The following is a 17,766-nucleotide window of genomic DNA, read 5'->3' as shown; positions in this document are numbered from 1 at the left end:
GATGGGGTTTTTTGGATTTTTTTTTAAGTAGCAGAATTTGAACACATGATAGTAAAATGTTACATTCCTTTGGAATGCATTATTTTAACAGAAGAAGCAAAGTCCAGCCTTCAGCAATGGAATGTTTATTGAATTGCTTGGAATATGGCCTGATTGTGTCATTTCTCACAGGGATTTGGGGATTCAGAAACCAGGCACCCTGTAGTTGTAAAGATAATGAAGTACTTGTGTTCTTGAGAGAAACAAAATCAGTACTAATAAAAGTATATCTTGGAGGCCATAAAGCAACTGTTCGATTAAGTTTTTGAACCAGAGGTAACTGGCAGGCATTTTGAGGAAAGAAGGGAACATGGCCTGAGATCATGAACAGGAGCCAGAAATTTCTATGATGTCTGTGTAGATTCTTAAACTGGCCCTTCACCTTTAATTTTTCCCTCTTCAAAGGAGCAATAGCGCTTAAGCTTGTCTTAGCATAGCAAGAATAGTAACCAGAACAAGTACTGCTATACTTCTTTAATTTTGTGTTTTTAATTAACAAACTTTCTCTCTCTCTCTTACATTCATTTACATTCATTCCCCTCTATTTCCATTGGAGGGGAAAACCAAAAATAAATTAAATTCCTCTTTAAAAATGTCATAGGCAAAACATTCTCTCATAGGTCATGTCCAAAACATACATCTCCTTCTGCACCAAATTCGTTCCTTTGGTAGGTAGCAGGATTCGTCATTGGTCTGCAGGAATATTATGAGACTCAAAATAATGAATATAAAACATTTAAGCCTATATAAATGCCAGTTACCATAACTGACTGCCACAATTATAATTACTAATTAGCCTACAGTCAAGTCTGCTGTTAACTTTATTGTCCGAGCCTTCTACTTCATTCTTGCTGCACTCAAGCAATAAGATTATAGAGTGATACAGGGGTATGCTGGTAAACATTTAACAACCAGGCTCTCCAGTTTTAAAAACACGTGATCTAATGCATTCTGAATTATTAACACTTTCTTAAGTCTAAACAATCCACAGAACAGTAATTCAAGCCTTGATTTGTGAGAGTGCTGATTTCTTAGGTGAAAATACCCACACTGAAAATGTAACAATGGCCTTTTCAAGCCTCTTAGAGGTGGCTCCAGCACACTTCTGGTCCTCTAGAATCAAGATCACTGCATATTTTTTAAGTGCTATCAGGATTCTGTTATCACTGATTTGAAAAACTCCTTTGAACATAAGTTTCCATAACATTTAGGAATGCTTTAGCCCTGATAATAAATGCAGACCTTACTCAAAATGCAGATGAATTGAGGACATTCATGCATCTTGGATGCTTCCCAGGGATTCTAATTCAAAACCATGGATATCTAATAAATGAATTGGGTTCTGTGTTTTCATTTTGTTAAATCACACCTTGTTCAGTAGGTGGTTTTAAGTTTATAAAGATAACTGTATTTCAGATTTCACAAGCATTCCAAGGCTTAGTTGTAGAACAAAGGAAAGGCATAGCCACCCATCTTTGTAAAACTTATTCTGAATAACCCAGCTGTATACATGTCATCTAGTAGAAAGACCACCAAATTAGGGATCAATATTGCCTTGGGCTCCAGATCTGGTTTTATGCTTATCTATGTGACGTTGCATTAGTCAGTTTTTCTGTGCCTTAGCGGCTCACTTTCTTGTGAATTAGGTTGTTTCCTGCCCCAGTCTACCTCAAGAAGATTTATTGAGGAAAAATAATGCCTTGGATTATTTATAAAGAAGGCAGGCTTAGACACATGAACAGCAGAGAAGAACAACGGGCAAATATGTTGCATAGGATTCTTATTTAAGCCTTTATTATAGAAGACAGTTAATTGTTTTAAGTATAATTTTGTGCCTTGAATGAAAAATATCATCATGGGAAAGAGTTCAAGCCTAAGTCTCCACTATGAAATCCATACATTTGTGGAAATTACAATTATTTTAATTTGCTCATGGCAACTAATGGCCTTAAGGCAGAATAATTAACTAAAAACATAAGCTATTACAATGAATGTAAATATGCACATTTGTGAAATTGCAGATTATTTACTCTTTAGTGGTGGCATATATAAATCTAAGGTGGTATTATGTATGAATAGGAATTATCTTCTATGCTTGTAAGTGCCTCTTTCCCAGTATATTATACCAACATCTACTCCACAATAATATTGCTTTGCAGGTTGCTATTTCCTTAAAAGAATTACATTCACATTGAGCACATCTGGTAGCACTTAAATGGCACAGTGGCCAACTTTGCTAGCCACTTAATAGCAGGGGAGTGGCAAAAGATTGTTTTTTATCAACTATTCTAAATGTCCTTCAGGAAAGTACTCAATCACTCTGAATGAAGAGAATCTAGCACTAATGGATTTATCATTAAAAAGATTCTGGTTTCCATGCATCACAGCTGGACAACCAAGAGTTTAAAGAGAATGGTCATAGATAATGTGTAAAGTAGATTTTAACTGATTGTTTTCTCTCTCTCGAAACCTTGGAGGGAAGAAAACCCAAAACAAAACAAATTCCTTTGAAAAAACATCAGTCAAAACTAAGTCTCTCATAGGTCTTGTCAAAAATATATATGTACACATATACATCTATATGCCTTATTTTACACCTGAAATTTAATTTGATAAATTAGAGATCACTTTCTGGAAAATGGGAGTAACTCCTATCTCTACATGTATATATCTAAAGAGAAGACAGTTTAATACATTCAGAGACCATAGAAGTATAGAGGGCCCCTGAGAGGTCATCTAGTTCAATCCCTTTTAACAGATAGCAGTGGTTCCCAAACTTTTTTGGCCTGCCACCCCCTTTCCAGAAAAAAATATTACTTAGCCCCCTGAAAATTAATTTTTAAAATTTTAATAGCAATTAATAGGAAAGATAAATGCACCTGTGGCCATCACCACTCCCCTGGATTGCTGCAGCACCCACCAGGGGGCAGTGGCGCCTACTTTGGGAATCACTGAGATAAGGAGTTTCAGAGTGAAGTAACTTGCCCAAGAGTCACACAGTGGTTTTTTTTAGGTCTTAAGTCCCACCTGTGTGAGGAATAAAGACCTGGGCATTGAGGAATCAATAGTTAATCAGTAAATACTTATGTGCTTACTATGTGCCAGACATAATGCTTAGGGTTAGGTATATAAAGTCAAGAGAAAAAGTCCCAGTCCCCAAGGAGTTTACACTCTACAGGGGGAAATAAGGACATGTGTGACTATCTACATAACCTATCAAAAAGAATATAAGAAGGACAGCTGGGTGGCTAAGTGGATAGAGAGACAGGCCCAGAGATGGGAGGTCTTGGATTTAAATCTGGCCTCAGATACGTTCTAGCTGTGTGACCTGGGCATTTAACCTCCATTGTCTAGCCCTTACTGCTCTTCTATTGTGGAACCAATACTTATTGGTTCTAAGATGGAAGGTAAGGATTTTTTTTAAAGGGCTGGGAATACAAGGTAATTTGAAGAAGGCATGAGAGAAATGGAGGTGATGGTAAGGAAGGAAAATCAAAAAAGGCTTCATAAAGAAGATGAAACTTGAGCTGAATCTTGAAGAAAACTAGGGATCAGAGGTAGAATTGAGGAGGAAGGGTGTACAGAGACACAAAGGTGGGATATGCAGTGTCATATATGAAGAACAATGAGTAAGCTAGTATTGCTAGAAGGGAATATCTAAGGACATTGAGAAAGTAGGCAGAGGCCAGGCTGCCAAGAGACTTACATACCAAAAAAGAGCTATATTTGATTCTGGAGGTAATAGTATTATAGATAATTAAGAATTGCTGAAAAATTGTGTTAAGACCTTTACCTCAGCAGGATTATCTTAGTATCTAAGGGCAGCTAGGGTAGCTCAGTGGATTGAGAGCCAGGCCTAGAGACGGGAGGTCCTAGGTTCAAATCTGGCCTCAGACACTTCCCAGCTGTGTGACCCTGGGCAAGTCACTTGACCCTCATTGCCTACCCTTACCACCTTCCACCTATAAGTCAATACACAGAAGTTAAGGGTTTAAAAAAATAAAAAATAAATAAGTAAATAAAAATAAAGAGAAAAAAAGAAAAACAAATAATCAGTATCAAAAATGAAAAGGGGGAACTCACCCTTAATGAAGAGGAAATTAAAGCAATCATTAGGAGCTATTTTGTCCAATTAAGTGCCAATAAATCTGACAATCTAAGTGAAGTGGATGAATATTTACAAAAATACAAGTTGCCCAAATGAACAAAAGAGAAAATATAATCCTTAAATAATTCCATCTCAGAAAAAGAAATTGAAGCTATCAAAGAACTTCCTAAGAAAAAAATCCCCAGGACCAGATGGATTCACAAGTGAATTCTACTAAACATTTAAAGAACAATTAATCTCAATGTTATATAAACTATTTGGGAAAATAGAGAAGGAATCCTACAAAATTCTTTTTATAAAACTAATATGGTACTGTTACCCAAACCAGGAAGAACAAAAATAGAGAAAGAAAATTATAGGCCAATTTCATTAATGAATATAGATGCAAAAAATTTTAATAAGATGACTAGCAAGGAGACTATAACAATATATCACAAGGATTACTCACTATGACCAAGTTAGATTTATACCAGAAATGCAGGGCTGGTTTAATATTAGAAAAATTATCAGTATATTTGACTATATCAATAATTAAACTAACTGACATCACATGATTTCCCAAGACCCTCATCTCCACATGGATTTCCCAGGAATCCTCAGCCAGAAGTCCCAGTGTCCACCAGTGCAGCCTTCTCCAAAGCCAAGGCAGGAATCTCAGCCACCCCCTCCAGACGCCAGGAAGGAAATCTCCCAAAACCAATCTCTCCAAACACCAGGAAGGAAAGACCCCTAGACCATGCTGGTCTCTTCTTTTATGCTCCTCTTTTCCACATCACTTCCTGTCACCCCCACTTCTTCACAGAAACCAATGGCAATCTTTCAATTTGTGTAGCATTGCTGGGGGGGGAGGTAGTGGCCTTTCAGCAATGCAATGATTCTAGGACAATCCTGAAAGACTTATGACAGGAAATGCTATCCACCTCCAGAGAATGAACTGTTAGAGTCATCTTTCACATCAGTGTAGTTATGGTTTTATTTTGGGATTCTGGTTATGTATGAGTGTGCTTACAGCAATGAATAATATGGAAATGTGTTTGGCATAACAATAAAAATAAAAAAATTTTAATGAAATATGATTTATATGTATGGTGAGTTAAAGAGATTGTGGCTGTTTTATTTAAGCAAAAATTGAGAGGATCTTTTAAACCTTCTCAATTATGGCTTCCCAGAGTAGTGCAAAACAGAGTGATCTGAAAGTCTAATTCAAAGGAAGGAGTCACAGATCTAAAAATGCCCTAGAAAGATGATTGTATCTAGATGTCTAAAGATAGGAGTTCAAATCCTGACTCTCTAGCTGTGTGACTCAAGTTTCCTTATCTGTTAAATGAAGGAGTTAGACTGGAAAACCCCTAAATCAAGAGTGGCCTGCTATAATATAATCTAAAGGCATGCTGGAATATTCTAATCTAGACACAGGCAGTAAGCACTTTGGGTCATTCACTGACATCCCTTCCAAGAAGCCAAAAAGCCTTTTCTTTCCTTCGTAATTCCACACAAAGCGCCCTTGTGTCAGACAGGATTATACCCATTTTACAAAGAGAGAAACTGAGTTTTGTAGAGAAGGAAGAGCAGCCTGGGATGAGAATCCGAATCTCAATTCAGGAAAAGTTTGACAGAACGTGAAAGTAGTCACAACAGCAGAAGGCAATCCACACTCGTGGACTCCCAAGAAATAGTTGAACTGTCAGACTCACATAGATATAGGGGACACTGAACTCTACTTAAGGTTCCCCGCGGCGTACACAGTAACTCGTGCTTAGACACCTACATAAACTCCCTTCTAAAAACAGCGAGCGCGATTCCGGACCAACTCTCAAAAAATAAATAAATAAAACTGAAAGTACAGCGCACAGGAGCTCCTGGGACTTGTAGTTTTCCGGTATACTTTTTAGGGGCGGAGTGAGTGCAGGTCCGACGATTTGCTTCTTCCTCCTTAAAACTACATTTCCCAGAATGCCACAAGAGGGGGTCGGGAGTTTGTGACGAACTGCCTTCCGGGGTCTCGAGCAGCTGTAGTTCATTTCTCCCATGCTGGTTCCGGCATGGATCCTGGTTGTAAGTGGCGGAATTTGCCCACTGGGCCCAGCCTGAAACACTTGACTGAACCGGGCTATGGGCTCCCCAAAGAGCAGCAGCTACCCACTTTGCAAGAACTCACGCGGGCACACATCGAGTCCTTCAATTATGCTATGCGAGAGGGACTCAGCCACGCGGTGCAGGTGAGCAGATGACCGCCCCACTCCGTAACTTAGTAACCTGGTTTTGTGTCCTGATCTTCTCCTCCTTCCCAACCATCTCCCTCCCCACTATCTCACGCTCTCCCCTCCAGGTCTCGCCCCCCACTCCCTGCCCCTGGTCTCGCGTCCAAACCTTTCCCTTTCAATCACCACCACCCCCAGCCTCGCGCTGCACCAGGTGGGCTAAAGCGCTTGCCCCGCTCAGTTTCCGCGTGAGGGCTCAGGGCCCTAAGGGTCGGGACAGAAGCCGAGAACTGATACCTAGAAGAAGATAGGAATTTTGAGCCCTGGAGATAAGGAAGGGGTTCAGTTCTGACTGGATATATAATGTTTTCTCCGCCTCACCCAACAGCTAATAGTCCATTTTGGCTGGAATGGAAGAAAGATGTGAAATAAGTGTGCCAAGGGAGTCCGGAGCAAAATTGTTAGGGTTATCAGGCGTAAGAGTTTGTATGCTACCTTACCGTTTTTATTACATACTCTGCAGTCTGATAACACCGGCCTTTTTCTACTTGAGAGAAGAAACTGCATTTCCCTCCTCCAGACACTTGGACTGGCTGTGTCCGGCTCTTACAACACCCCAACCCCTGGAGTTTTCTCCCTCATTTCTGTATCCTGGATAATGCTAGTCAGCTAATGCCCCACTTTCTGCAAGAATCCTTTCCCAGACCTCCTTAATCTAAGTTCTTTCCCTTTGTGACAATTCACATTTTGTCTTGTATTTATCTTGTTTGAAGAGAATTGTTTGAATGTCCTCTCCTAAACTATGAGTCCCTTAAGTTCGTACTTTTGCCTTTCTTTGTATCAGCTGTACTTAGCACCATCTCTGGCTCATAGGCCAGAATAAATGCTATTTACTTGTCTTAGCCTAAAGGTCATAGGGAGCTATTGAAAGGTAGGTTTGTTTTATTTGAGAAAGAGATGGTTGAATCTATGCTTGTATCTACCTTTAACACAATGCTAAGGGATATTTTGAGCAAGGGGTATTTGCAGGTTGGCATTCACTCCCCCATTCATTTAGCAGTATTTATTATGTGTCTACATTGTTTCCTTTCTTGCTCCCAATAACATATAAATTCTTTGAGGACAAGAATTACTTTCATTTTTTGGCTTTTGTATCAGCATCAGCACCTTGTGTGCATATTGTAGCACCTAATAAATGTTTGTTTAATTCATGTTCAGGGGAATATACAAAGTTAAGAAGACATAGATAGCCCTGGTGGCAGCTTGGTGACTCAGTGGATTGAGAGCTAGGCCCAGAAATTAGAGGACCTGGGTACTGATGTGTCATAGTTGTGTGAACCTAAGAGAGTCACTTAACCCCCATTGCCTAGGTTTTACCACTCTTCTGCCTTGGAGAGTCTTGACCCCTTGAAATTTACAGTCTGGTAAGGGGATAAGACAAAAATACCTAATAAAAGCTGATATTTAAAGTTTCCAAAGTACATTATATTCCAGCATCTCATTTCAGCCACACAGTGAAATGGTATTTGGATTTCATTTATTTCTCAAACTTAGGCCCAAAAGAACTATGTGGTTTCATAGCTAGAAATCATCAGAATTTGAACTCTGATGCATGTTTCATTGTACCACACAACCTGCAAGATAGAGTAATGATCTCAAAGATGGAATTAAGGAGGGATTGAGCAGAAGCCATATTACAAGGGTTTGAGAAGTGTGTGAATGATAAGTGTATGAAAGCAACAGAGTATATATACACTTCCAAAAAAATTAGCAATAAAAATGAGGAAGTAACACAGAGTTATTCGTAACTCTGTTACTAATAGGAGGAAGATATGTTTTGGTATGGTGCCTTTATGCTTATAGAAGTAGGCAGAGATTTAAAAGAAGAGTAAATTCAAAATATTCCAAGAGGAGATGATGGTATGAAAGGCTCAGCAGAGGATGGGACCAAGGGCACGGTTAATGGGTTAACTTTGGGAAGAAGGGTGACTTCAGTTTTCCTTTACCTCTTCAATAGAAACAAAAGGAAAGAAAGAAACTGGATGAGAATACAAAAGTCTCAAATTATGAAAGAATAGAACTGAGGGAGTTTAAATCTTAAAGGAAGAATTTTTGTTAAACTGTCTCCTGACGTCACTAAGAGAGGATTCTAACTTCATTCTCCCTTTCACTATAAACCTAATCTCCCTGTCACTATCTTTACTTCTGAGGGTTCAGAAATATGAATGGATATGAATAATGTTTTTCACATTTAAAAAGTTGTGCATTCCATTAGAGGGGAACACATTGCCTCTAGTGCCTGACCATTCTCCTTTGGATAGCTTTTAAGTATTATGAAGTTCTGAATTATATCAGTTCTAAATGAGCTTATTTCCTTTTTCGGAAACAATAAGAACCTATCAGTGCACTTGGGACTGATGGACTTAGTAAGTCTGAGGGAAAGGTCTTCAAAAATGCAAAGTAAAGAAAAATAATATTGTATTGCAGGCCATTCCACCCTTGGAATTTGCCTTCAAAGATGAACGGATCACTCTTGCTATTGTGGATGCTGTCGTTAGTCCTCCAATGGTCCCTAAGGGGAGCATCTGCAAAGAGTTGAAAGTCTACCCAGCAGAATGTCGAGGTCGGAGAAGTACATATCGGGGAAAACTGACAGTAAGTAAATGACGATGACTAAATAGCAAATGAATGAGCAGTTATATATCTCATGTGCCTAATATGTATAAATTTCACACTTAGCTGAGCTGCTTAACATCATTTAGGAGTTGGTGTTTTAGAAGTCTAAAACATCATCATCTAGTTAGAACTGCATTACCCCTGACCCCCACTATGGAATTGTTATGCTAATGGTTTGAAATGAGCCTCTTGGTTACTTTTGTCATTCCAGTTATTTGATCACATATTTTTAATCTTGGCTAATTAATTTTTTTCTTCTGTTTTTCATTAGGCTGATATCAGCTGGTCTGTGAATGGGAACCCAAAAGGAATTATTAAACAATCCCTTGGCTATATTCCTATTATGGTGAAGTCTAAGCTGTGCAATTTATATAATCTTCCTCCAAAATCTCTTATTGAGCACCATGAAGAGGCAGAGGTAAAATAAGATAAATAATTTAGAATGGAGAGAAATATTTAATGCATTAAAAATCTTATTTTAAAGTTTGTTTTCCCCAATTTTCTATCTAACTTATTACTCACTTTTTAAAAAACAAATTTTTATTGATACTTTTTTTTACATCAACATAGTTTTTCCCAGAATCCATCCCCTTCTCAGAGGGCCATCTCATCTAATATAGTATTTTTTAAAGACAAAAGGCTGGGGAGAGCACAACTGATCAGTACATCAAAAAAAATCTGAAAATATGTGCAACACTTGTGGATCTCACCACCTCTTAACAAGAGATGGGCTGGGCATATATCCTCTTATATCCATTCTTACTTGTTCTTACATTCATGTGTGTTCTTTATGATTTTCCCACATTCCCTTTTGATTTGTTTTTGGTGTTGTGTACTTCGTGTTTAAATTGTCGTAGTCACTGTGTGTTTTTTACCTACTTTTAGTTCCTTTACTCTGCATTAGTTCACATAGAATTTCCCATGCTTCTTGGTATTCAACACATTTCATCATTTTTTATTGCACAAGTCATATACATTCATGAACAAATATTTGTTTAGCCATTCTCCAATTGATGGTCATCCACTTAGTTTTTGATTCTTTACTATCACAAAAACAGTTATAGATTTTTTTTATTTGCAGATTTTCCTTTCATCAATGGCTTTCTCAAGCCAATAATTGAGTCTCTACGTGAAAGGGAACGGGCATTTTAGTCAGTTTATTTGCATAATTCTTCCTTCCTTCACAGCTCCACCAATAATGCACTACTTTGCCTTTCTTTTCACGATCCTTCCAACATTGACTTGTCATCTTTGCTGGTTGGCTGGGTGTGAGGTGAAAACCTCAAATATATTTTGATGTACATTTCTCTTTCTAATGATTTGGAGTGTATTTGATTTCATATATATGCATTTGTATATAGATATGAATGTATGTGTCTGTGTAGCCTCATGGTATTAACCTCTCTCTGATTTCTTTGATAGGAGATGGGAGGCTATTTTATAATAAATGGTATTGAAAAAATTATCAGGATGCTGATTATGCCACGGAGAAATTTTCCCATTGCAATGATAAGACCAAAATGGAAAACCAGAGGCCCTGGCTATACCCATTATGGTGAGTAATGAATGATAGTAACAAATACTCGGGTGTTAGCTTAGTGAAAGAAAACTCCAAGTTAGATGTTAATATGATTAAATGAAATAGAAAGTTTATCCAAATTGGTTCTTGTTTTTTATTTTGTGTGACTCTGGTTTAGCAAATATTTCATTATTAAAAGTTAAGAGGGACCTTGATACTCATCAATTCCAACTTTTGTCCTAGACGTCTTTATAATTCACCATCCTTAGGAAATTGTCAGCAAGCCTGTACTTGAACACTTCATGGACAGAGACTTCACAGTGCATTGTCACATACTGCTAGCTGTTTGATTTTAGCTCAGCATAAGAAAGAACTTTCTGACTTCTCAAAATTTCCTCTGCTTATATATGTCTACAAATAGATAGATCTGAGTTCATATGCACATGTAGACACACATACATATGGGGAGAGAGAAAGAGAGAGACAGCCAGGCAGGCAAATAGACAAAGGACCTTGTAGATTAGCCCAACTCCTTTATCTTATGAATGTTCCAAAACCATTTCTCTAGATGTGATGTAGTTGAGACGAGGTTAATCTTTTTTCTCTTAGTCCAGGGGTTCTTTTCCTCTGCTGCATTTCCCAGTATCTAATAGGAATCTCATCTGCAACACTCCTAAGAGAAAGTAGATTCACTATCTAATTTATTTTCCGTTGTGAATTTTAGGCCATATTGCTCTACTATAAAATGAATCATGTTCTATTTTCAGCTTCCTTCCTTACTCTAATGGAATTCACTTGTGTTCTCTTGGTCGCATATATTAAAATACAAAGGCAACTCTTTGTATAATAGAACATACTCTGTAGTAAATGTGGTTCCCCTCCTCCAAAGGCAAGATACTTTATTTTACATCACAGAGCTGGTGGGCACATCAGATGCCACTTCATCCAACCCTCTCATTTGGCAAGGGAGGGACTTGAAGGCAACTGGTTTTGTGGTAGTTGTTTTGGAGTTGGGGAGAAGCCATGGAGCACCTAGCAGAGAGGCAGGAGCAGACAGAGAGCCCAGGACTGTACAGAAAAGTTAACGTGGGTCCTTTTTGGAATGTGAGTTTACGTGAAGCAAGAACTGTCTGTATCAGCGATCAGACTGTTCCATGTCTTTATGAAATTGTTAACTCAAATTGTCTATCCCTTCTATCCTCCCAGATATATACATACTGCTTTTGAGTTATAGTCAAGTATGGTGCCAGGGCTCCGAGTTTCTGACTTTGTTTTGCTTATTTGGGCAGGAATATCAATGCATTGTGTTAGGGATGAGCACACTGCTATCAACATGAACCTTCACTACTTGGAAAATGGCTCGGTGATGGTGAATTTTATTTATCATAAAGAATTATTTTTTCTTCCTCTGGGATTTGTACTCAAGGTATGGGCATTTTTCTCACAAGAATCCAAAGCTTCATTCAGACTCTGCAAAGTGAATTCTATATTTTATTTGGTAGGTCACTCATAATAAACTTTTTTTTCTGTTCTAGGCATTGGTTGCCTTTTCTGATTACCAAATTTTTCAGGAGCTGATCAAGGGAAGAGAGGAGAACTCATTTTTTAGGAACTGTATTTCTCAGATGTTAAGAATTGTAATGGAAGAAGGTTGTATTACACAAAAGCAGGTCCTTAACTACTTGGGAGAACGTTTTAGGGTAAAGCTCAGCCTTCCTGATTGGTACACAAACGAACAAGCTGCAGAATTTCTATTAAAGTATGTATTTTCTTGCAAAATATTGTTACTGTGTTTCAATGCATGTTTTGGGTGGGATTTTTATGATGATTATGTATCGGAGATACGGTTGTAGTGTTGTACACCCACCTCAGAGTGGGAAATTCTGGCTTTGGATCCTCCCTCTGACACTTGATGGCCATGTGAGCCCAGGCAACTCACTGCACCTGACGGCTCCAGCCAGGCCTCCGCTGACCCCAGTATGGAAGCCAGGAGGTCCCTGTGCCAGTGACATTACAGTTCCGTGTGCTTGTATTTATAATAGGTTTTTACAAAATATGAATCAGTAACTGATCCAGTGGATTTTCTGGTCCACAGAATAAAGAATAAAACAAGACAACTGGAGCAAATATATACATATATACATACACACTTTCTTTTTTTTTAGTATATGTTAATGAGTTTGATTAGAGTATCAGCAGGCGGTATCCATGGTTGATTTCCTCTGAATTTTTTTTCTTTTTATTTAACAGTCAGTGTGTGTGTATCCATCTGAAATCCAACGAAGAAAAGTTTTATGTGCTTTGTCTCATGACTCGGAAGTTGTTTACTTTTGCCAAAGAGGAATGTATGGAGGAAAATCCTGATAGCTTAATGAATCAGGAAGTTCTCACCCCAGGGAGACTCATCCTTATGTTTTTAAAGGTAATTTGATACTTTCTACACTTTGGACATTTATCTCTTATCTTCCAAATGCAAACTACACCAAGCCACATTTTTTTCCAAATTTTCTTTAACGTTTGATTTGCAGTGAATGTGATTCTGGGCCCAAAGTGATAGATACAAGTTGTGCAAAGTTCCCAAGATCCCCTATGAAACAGGTACAATGACAGGTACAATGACAGGCCTGGCTTTTTAGAGGCGTAGAACATACAGAAAGGCAGGAGATAGCATGTTACACATGCTGATGAGTTCCGTAGTCCAACCTGGCTGGAATGTAGAGTGTGCGAAGGAGAAAGAAACAGCAAGCCTGGAAAGGTGGGCTGGAGGCAGCATGTTGGGGGCCTCACAAGCAGACGGTTGTGCTTCGTCCTAGGGTGAAAAGGGAGCCGGTTGGGTTTCTTAAGCAGGGTTGTGACACGGTTATAACTACACTTAGGAATGTCAATTTAACACCTGGAAAATGGATTTAAGAAAAGAAAAACTTTTCAGTGGCTCAGTGGATTGAGCTACATGACCCTGGGCAGGTCACTTCATCCCCATTGTCCAGCCCTTTCCACTCTTCTGCCTTGGAACCAGTACACAGGAGGGATTGTAAAACAGATGGTAAGAGCTTAAAAGGTGGGGACTAGAACCTGAGAAGTCACTTAGAAAGGGAGACATTCCAAGAGCCAGAGCCAGCATGGCTCTTGTTTAATGGAAGGTGGGAGTGTGTGTGAGAGAAGCTAGGGAGGAACAATCTCTGGTGTGAGGGAGGGACTTTGAAATGGCAGAGCTGGGTTCCTGGAGGAGGAGGGAGCCTCCAGCACAGATGGAAATGAGGGAAAGGGAGCCTTTTGAGAGGGAAGAGAATGACTTCTCTTGCACGTGTTGAGTTCAAGATGCCTCTTGGACATCCAGCTGCAGGTACCCAGCAGGCAGCTGATGAGGTGGCCCTGGAGCTCAAAAGAGAGATTGGGATTGGCTGTCCCTCTGGGATTCATCTGCATAGAGCTCCCAATGGAACCCACAGGACCTAATGGAATAACCACAAGAAAGAAGAGAGGGGAAAAGAGAGCCCAGGGCATAGAGATTGGGGACTAAGAAGGAATAACCCAAGAGAACAGTCTTTATAAAGACTTAAGGAGGCAGGGTAAGGCTAGATGGCCATATTCAGCACCTAATAGATGTGTTAGTTAAAATCACCTGGGGTTCTATTTGGAAGGATTAAGCCTCAATATATGTATCAGTATAGGGTTTGACAAACTTTTGGGGACCTGTGGGGGACCTTAAAACTACATTTCCCATGATTCCTCATGGCAGACAGGAAGTGTGATGATGTAAGAGAGGGGATAAGACACCTGAAGTTCAGATGGGCGGTCTCTTTTTAGCTACCTGGGTGCGGGAAGGTATGAAAAGGTAAAATGGCTGAGGTGGGAGTTTGAATACTTACAGGCACGTGGTCTAATGATTTTTATCTCTATCAGCATGGCTTTTATTAAAATACTATTCTCCCTTTTAATATCTGCCTTCCTCATTTTTAATAACAACATAGATTACTGATAACTGCAGAGATTGTTGTTTAGTTGTGTCCAACTCTTCCTGACCCAAATGCTTTGCCAATCCCTTCTCCAGTGGATTAAGACAGAGGTTAAGTGACTTGCCCAAGGTCACACCACTAATACTCAGGTCTGATTAGCTCCCAACCACATACTCTATCCACCAAGCCATATAGTTACCCCTAGTTTTGAGTTAAAAGACAATATTGAAATCTGCAAGGGGTTGAAAAATGAGTGGGAGGTGAGCAAGTTGGGACAATCTGTTTAAGTAGCTTTTTAGCTTTTTCTAGGAGTTTGGCTGTGTAAAGGAAGATAATGGTGGCAGTGTGCAGAGGGTAGGATTTAGTGAAAGTTGGTTTTTTTATGGGTGGGGAGCTCTGAGTATGCCCCTAAACACTAGAATTAGGGCCAGTGAGTAAGGAATGAGATTGAAAAGGGGATGGAAGAGGTTAAAAGGGTAAACCAGGGCCACCAGATGGGAAGAAATGAGTTCTAGAGCTGACTTTTTTGCAAGAAGAAAAGACTGCTTCACTTTCTGATTCTGTGGGAGCCATTGGATTTTTCCTTGCTTCCTGTAGGACCCCTTCCTTCTCCACTCCCCCAGCTGCTGAACTATGACTAAGCATATGCAGAGTGTTTAGAGGAAGAAGCAGGCCCTTTCCAGGCCTCTTGCAGCACTCTAAGCCCTGGTGTGCAGGAAGTGGCTTTTTTGTGGCTCTTTTCCTGAATGGCATATCATGTGTGTTCACAGCTCGGCAGTACGGAAGCAAGTCTGGGTACAGAGAGGGCCAGTCTTTCATAAGGTTTACAGGCTCTTCTAGTGTAGAAACAAAGGTCGGCTACGTTCTCCTTTATTATCCACATCTCTGCTCTCGCCTTTCCCCTTCCCCCAGTAATGTCCATTATCTAGAAATGATTGTTTTTCTTTACTCTGAAACATACTAGCCCAATATTTGGAAACAACCAAAATATTGATTTATTCCTACCTGAGGGAGATACCAAGGGTTAGATAAAATAAAGTTTCTCCCTTTATGGACCTGACATTCTGGTATAAAGATAAGGCATTATTGTGAATAAATAATACTTCGATGTTAAATGCATTAGAAAGTCACTGAATTAACTGCTATGTGTGATCTGCAGAAGGAGGTTATTCCTGGTAGGAGATCAGGCAAGGCTTTAATGAAGAAGTGGCTTTTTTTTTTTTAACCTTACCTTCTTAGAATCAGTTCTTTTTAAAAAATGTTTAAACCCTTATTCTCTGTCTTAGAGTCAGGACTAAATATCAGTTACAAGGCAGAAGATTTGTAAGGGCTAGGCAAACAGTTAAGTGACGTTCTTGGGTCACACAGCTAGGAAATGTCTGAGGTCATAATTGAGTGCAGGACCTCCTTTTTCCAGGCTCAGCTCTAAATTCACCAAACCACCTAGCTGCCCTCTTATATCAGTTCTAAGACAGAAGAGTGACAGGGGCTGAGCAATTGGGAATAAGTGACGTGCCCAGGGTCACACAGCTAGGACATGTCTGCAGTTAGTTTTTGTAATAATAAGCAGATGATTGAAGGGAGAGAGAGAAAGTCTATGAGGGTGAGACTCTCTTCTAGCTCTCCCCTCCTGCTGAATAAACACTGGGAGACTTTGAGGGGGTGTCACCCTAAAACTGGGTGACCTGGATGGTTGTGCCACCCCACAGGAGTTAGGGGCAAGGCTTCCCTATAAGATGAGGTATGTGGTACCCCAATCTGATTCTGAATGAGGGCAGGGTTCACGCAATCCTCCCCCCAAGATCATTCAACTTCATAGCAGGTGGTCTGGCTTCAAGATGGAGGCAGCCAGCCTGTGGTTCCCTCCTCCCTTGTTGTCTCTCAGGCACTCTGGAACACTATCTGACTAGTGAATGTCTTTTATTATTCACAATTCAGGGGTTAGGGAAAGGGTGTGAAGGACAGAGGGATTTTGGGGTGCCCTTTTCTCTATTTCTGTGGGGTCCGTCACTCGGGTGGGAACCTTTGGGTTTCCCACTCCCAAGCTTCTTCCCTTGCCTCTTCTCCTTCTGTTTCTATAACTATCATTTTCCATAATTGTAAGTTAGACTGGAAAGGGTCTCTCAGCAAGGTTGGGTAATGGGAGAAGGAGCCCAAGAGATTGCTCCCAAAATGGAGTCCCAAGCTTAGCTGACTTGATGATTGAAGTCTTGCTGGCTGATAAGCAATGGGATACCTTGGGAATCGGGGTTTCAGTGTCCAAAGAAAGATCCTCAGGAAGCCCACAGGACTGGATTCGAGCTGAGATGTTCTCCTCCCTCTCTCAGTCCTCTGCTGGAAGTCCTCCTTTCATTCCTCCTCCGGAGAATCTCCCAGAATTCTCTCTGGTCTCAACTGTCACCAACAGTCAGCCACTCCTCTGGCTCCTTTTGTCCCATCCCCCTTGCACAAATCCCATCCTTACATTTTGAACCCAGGTCCTTTCCACTCTAGGCCTAGTGCTCTAGCCATTGTGCTACCTAGATGTCCCTGTGGAGGTGGCATTTGAAAGGATTTTTATAGTTCTTCAGACATGAGTCAGTATTAAAGAGCTCTGCACTGAGAATCAGGAGACCTAGAACCTAGATTCTTAAGTTCTGCTGCTCATTTTTCAGTGATATAGGTAAGTCACTTTATCTCTTTTTTAGGGTCTTTATCTATAGAATAAGGGGGTTAGAATAAATGTTTTCTAAAATCCCTTCCAGCCCCAAAATTCAATATTCAGTGCTGGCATGGTATTCACTACAAAGCAATTGTTAATTTTTTTGAAATACTAATCTCTCCACTGCCTTTTTTTCCCCTTTTTTCATTTCAGGAAAAGATGGAAGCTTGGTTGGTGTCTGTTAAAATAGCTTTGGACAAAAGGGCTCAAAAGACCAATGTCTCTATGAACACCGAAAATCTGATGAAGATATTTAGTATGGGATTAGATCTTACAAGACCGTTTGAATATTTTCTTGCTACTGGAAACTTAAGATCAAAAACAGGTAAAATTATTACTTACTTTTTTTTAATCTAAATTTTAATTCTAATTTTTAAATTAAAAACTATCCTAGACTTTTGTATAGATGTTTAGTAATATTAATATTGAAATAACATAAAAATTGCCCATACATGAAACTAAGGGCCATTATAGTTTAATTAAGTGCATGTGACCTTTAACAAAATGAGTTTTTTCTGCATCACTATCTAAAAAAATTTTTTTACACTATATATATATATATGCAC

General features: G+C 39.5%; 1 protein-coding gene across 2 annotated transcripts in view; it reads left to right on the top strand.

Annotated features, from left to right (window-relative positions):
- Window positions 1-6,189: 6,189 nt before the first annotated feature.
- Window positions 6,190-17,766, top strand: part of POLR1B (RNA polymerase I subunit B) — a 21,850-nt gene continuing 10,273 nt past the window's right edge. Inside the window, exons 1-8 of one of the 2 annotated variants that reach the window (XM_044660771.1) lie at window positions 6,190-6,366; window positions 8,836-9,003; window positions 9,296-9,442; window positions 10,447-10,579; window positions 11,833-11,969; window positions 12,079-12,302; window positions 12,794-12,965; window positions 17,354-17,525. In XM_044660771.1, coding sequence (XP_044516706.1) covers window positions 6,190-6,366; window positions 8,836-9,003; window positions 9,296-9,442; window positions 10,447-10,579; window positions 11,833-11,969; window positions 12,079-12,302; window positions 12,794-12,965; window positions 17,354-17,525 — 1,330 coding nt within the window. The remainder of the gene's footprint in view (window positions 6,367-8,835; window positions 9,004-9,295; window positions 9,443-10,446; window positions 10,580-11,832; window positions 11,970-12,078; window positions 12,303-12,793; window positions 12,966-17,353; window positions 17,526-17,766) is intronic. The other variant, XM_044660772.1, reaches the window with a different exon arrangement.

This window comes from Gracilinanus agilis, chromosome 2 (assembly GCF_016433145.1).
Source record: "Gracilinanus agilis isolate LMUSP501 chromosome 2, AgileGrace, whole genome shotgun sequence".
Classification (NCBI taxonomy): domain Eukaryota; kingdom Metazoa; phylum Chordata; class Mammalia; order Didelphimorphia; family Didelphidae; genus Gracilinanus; species Gracilinanus agilis.
Note: the sequence above shows the minus strand (reverse complement) of the source record. Positions and strands in the feature narration are given on the sequence as shown.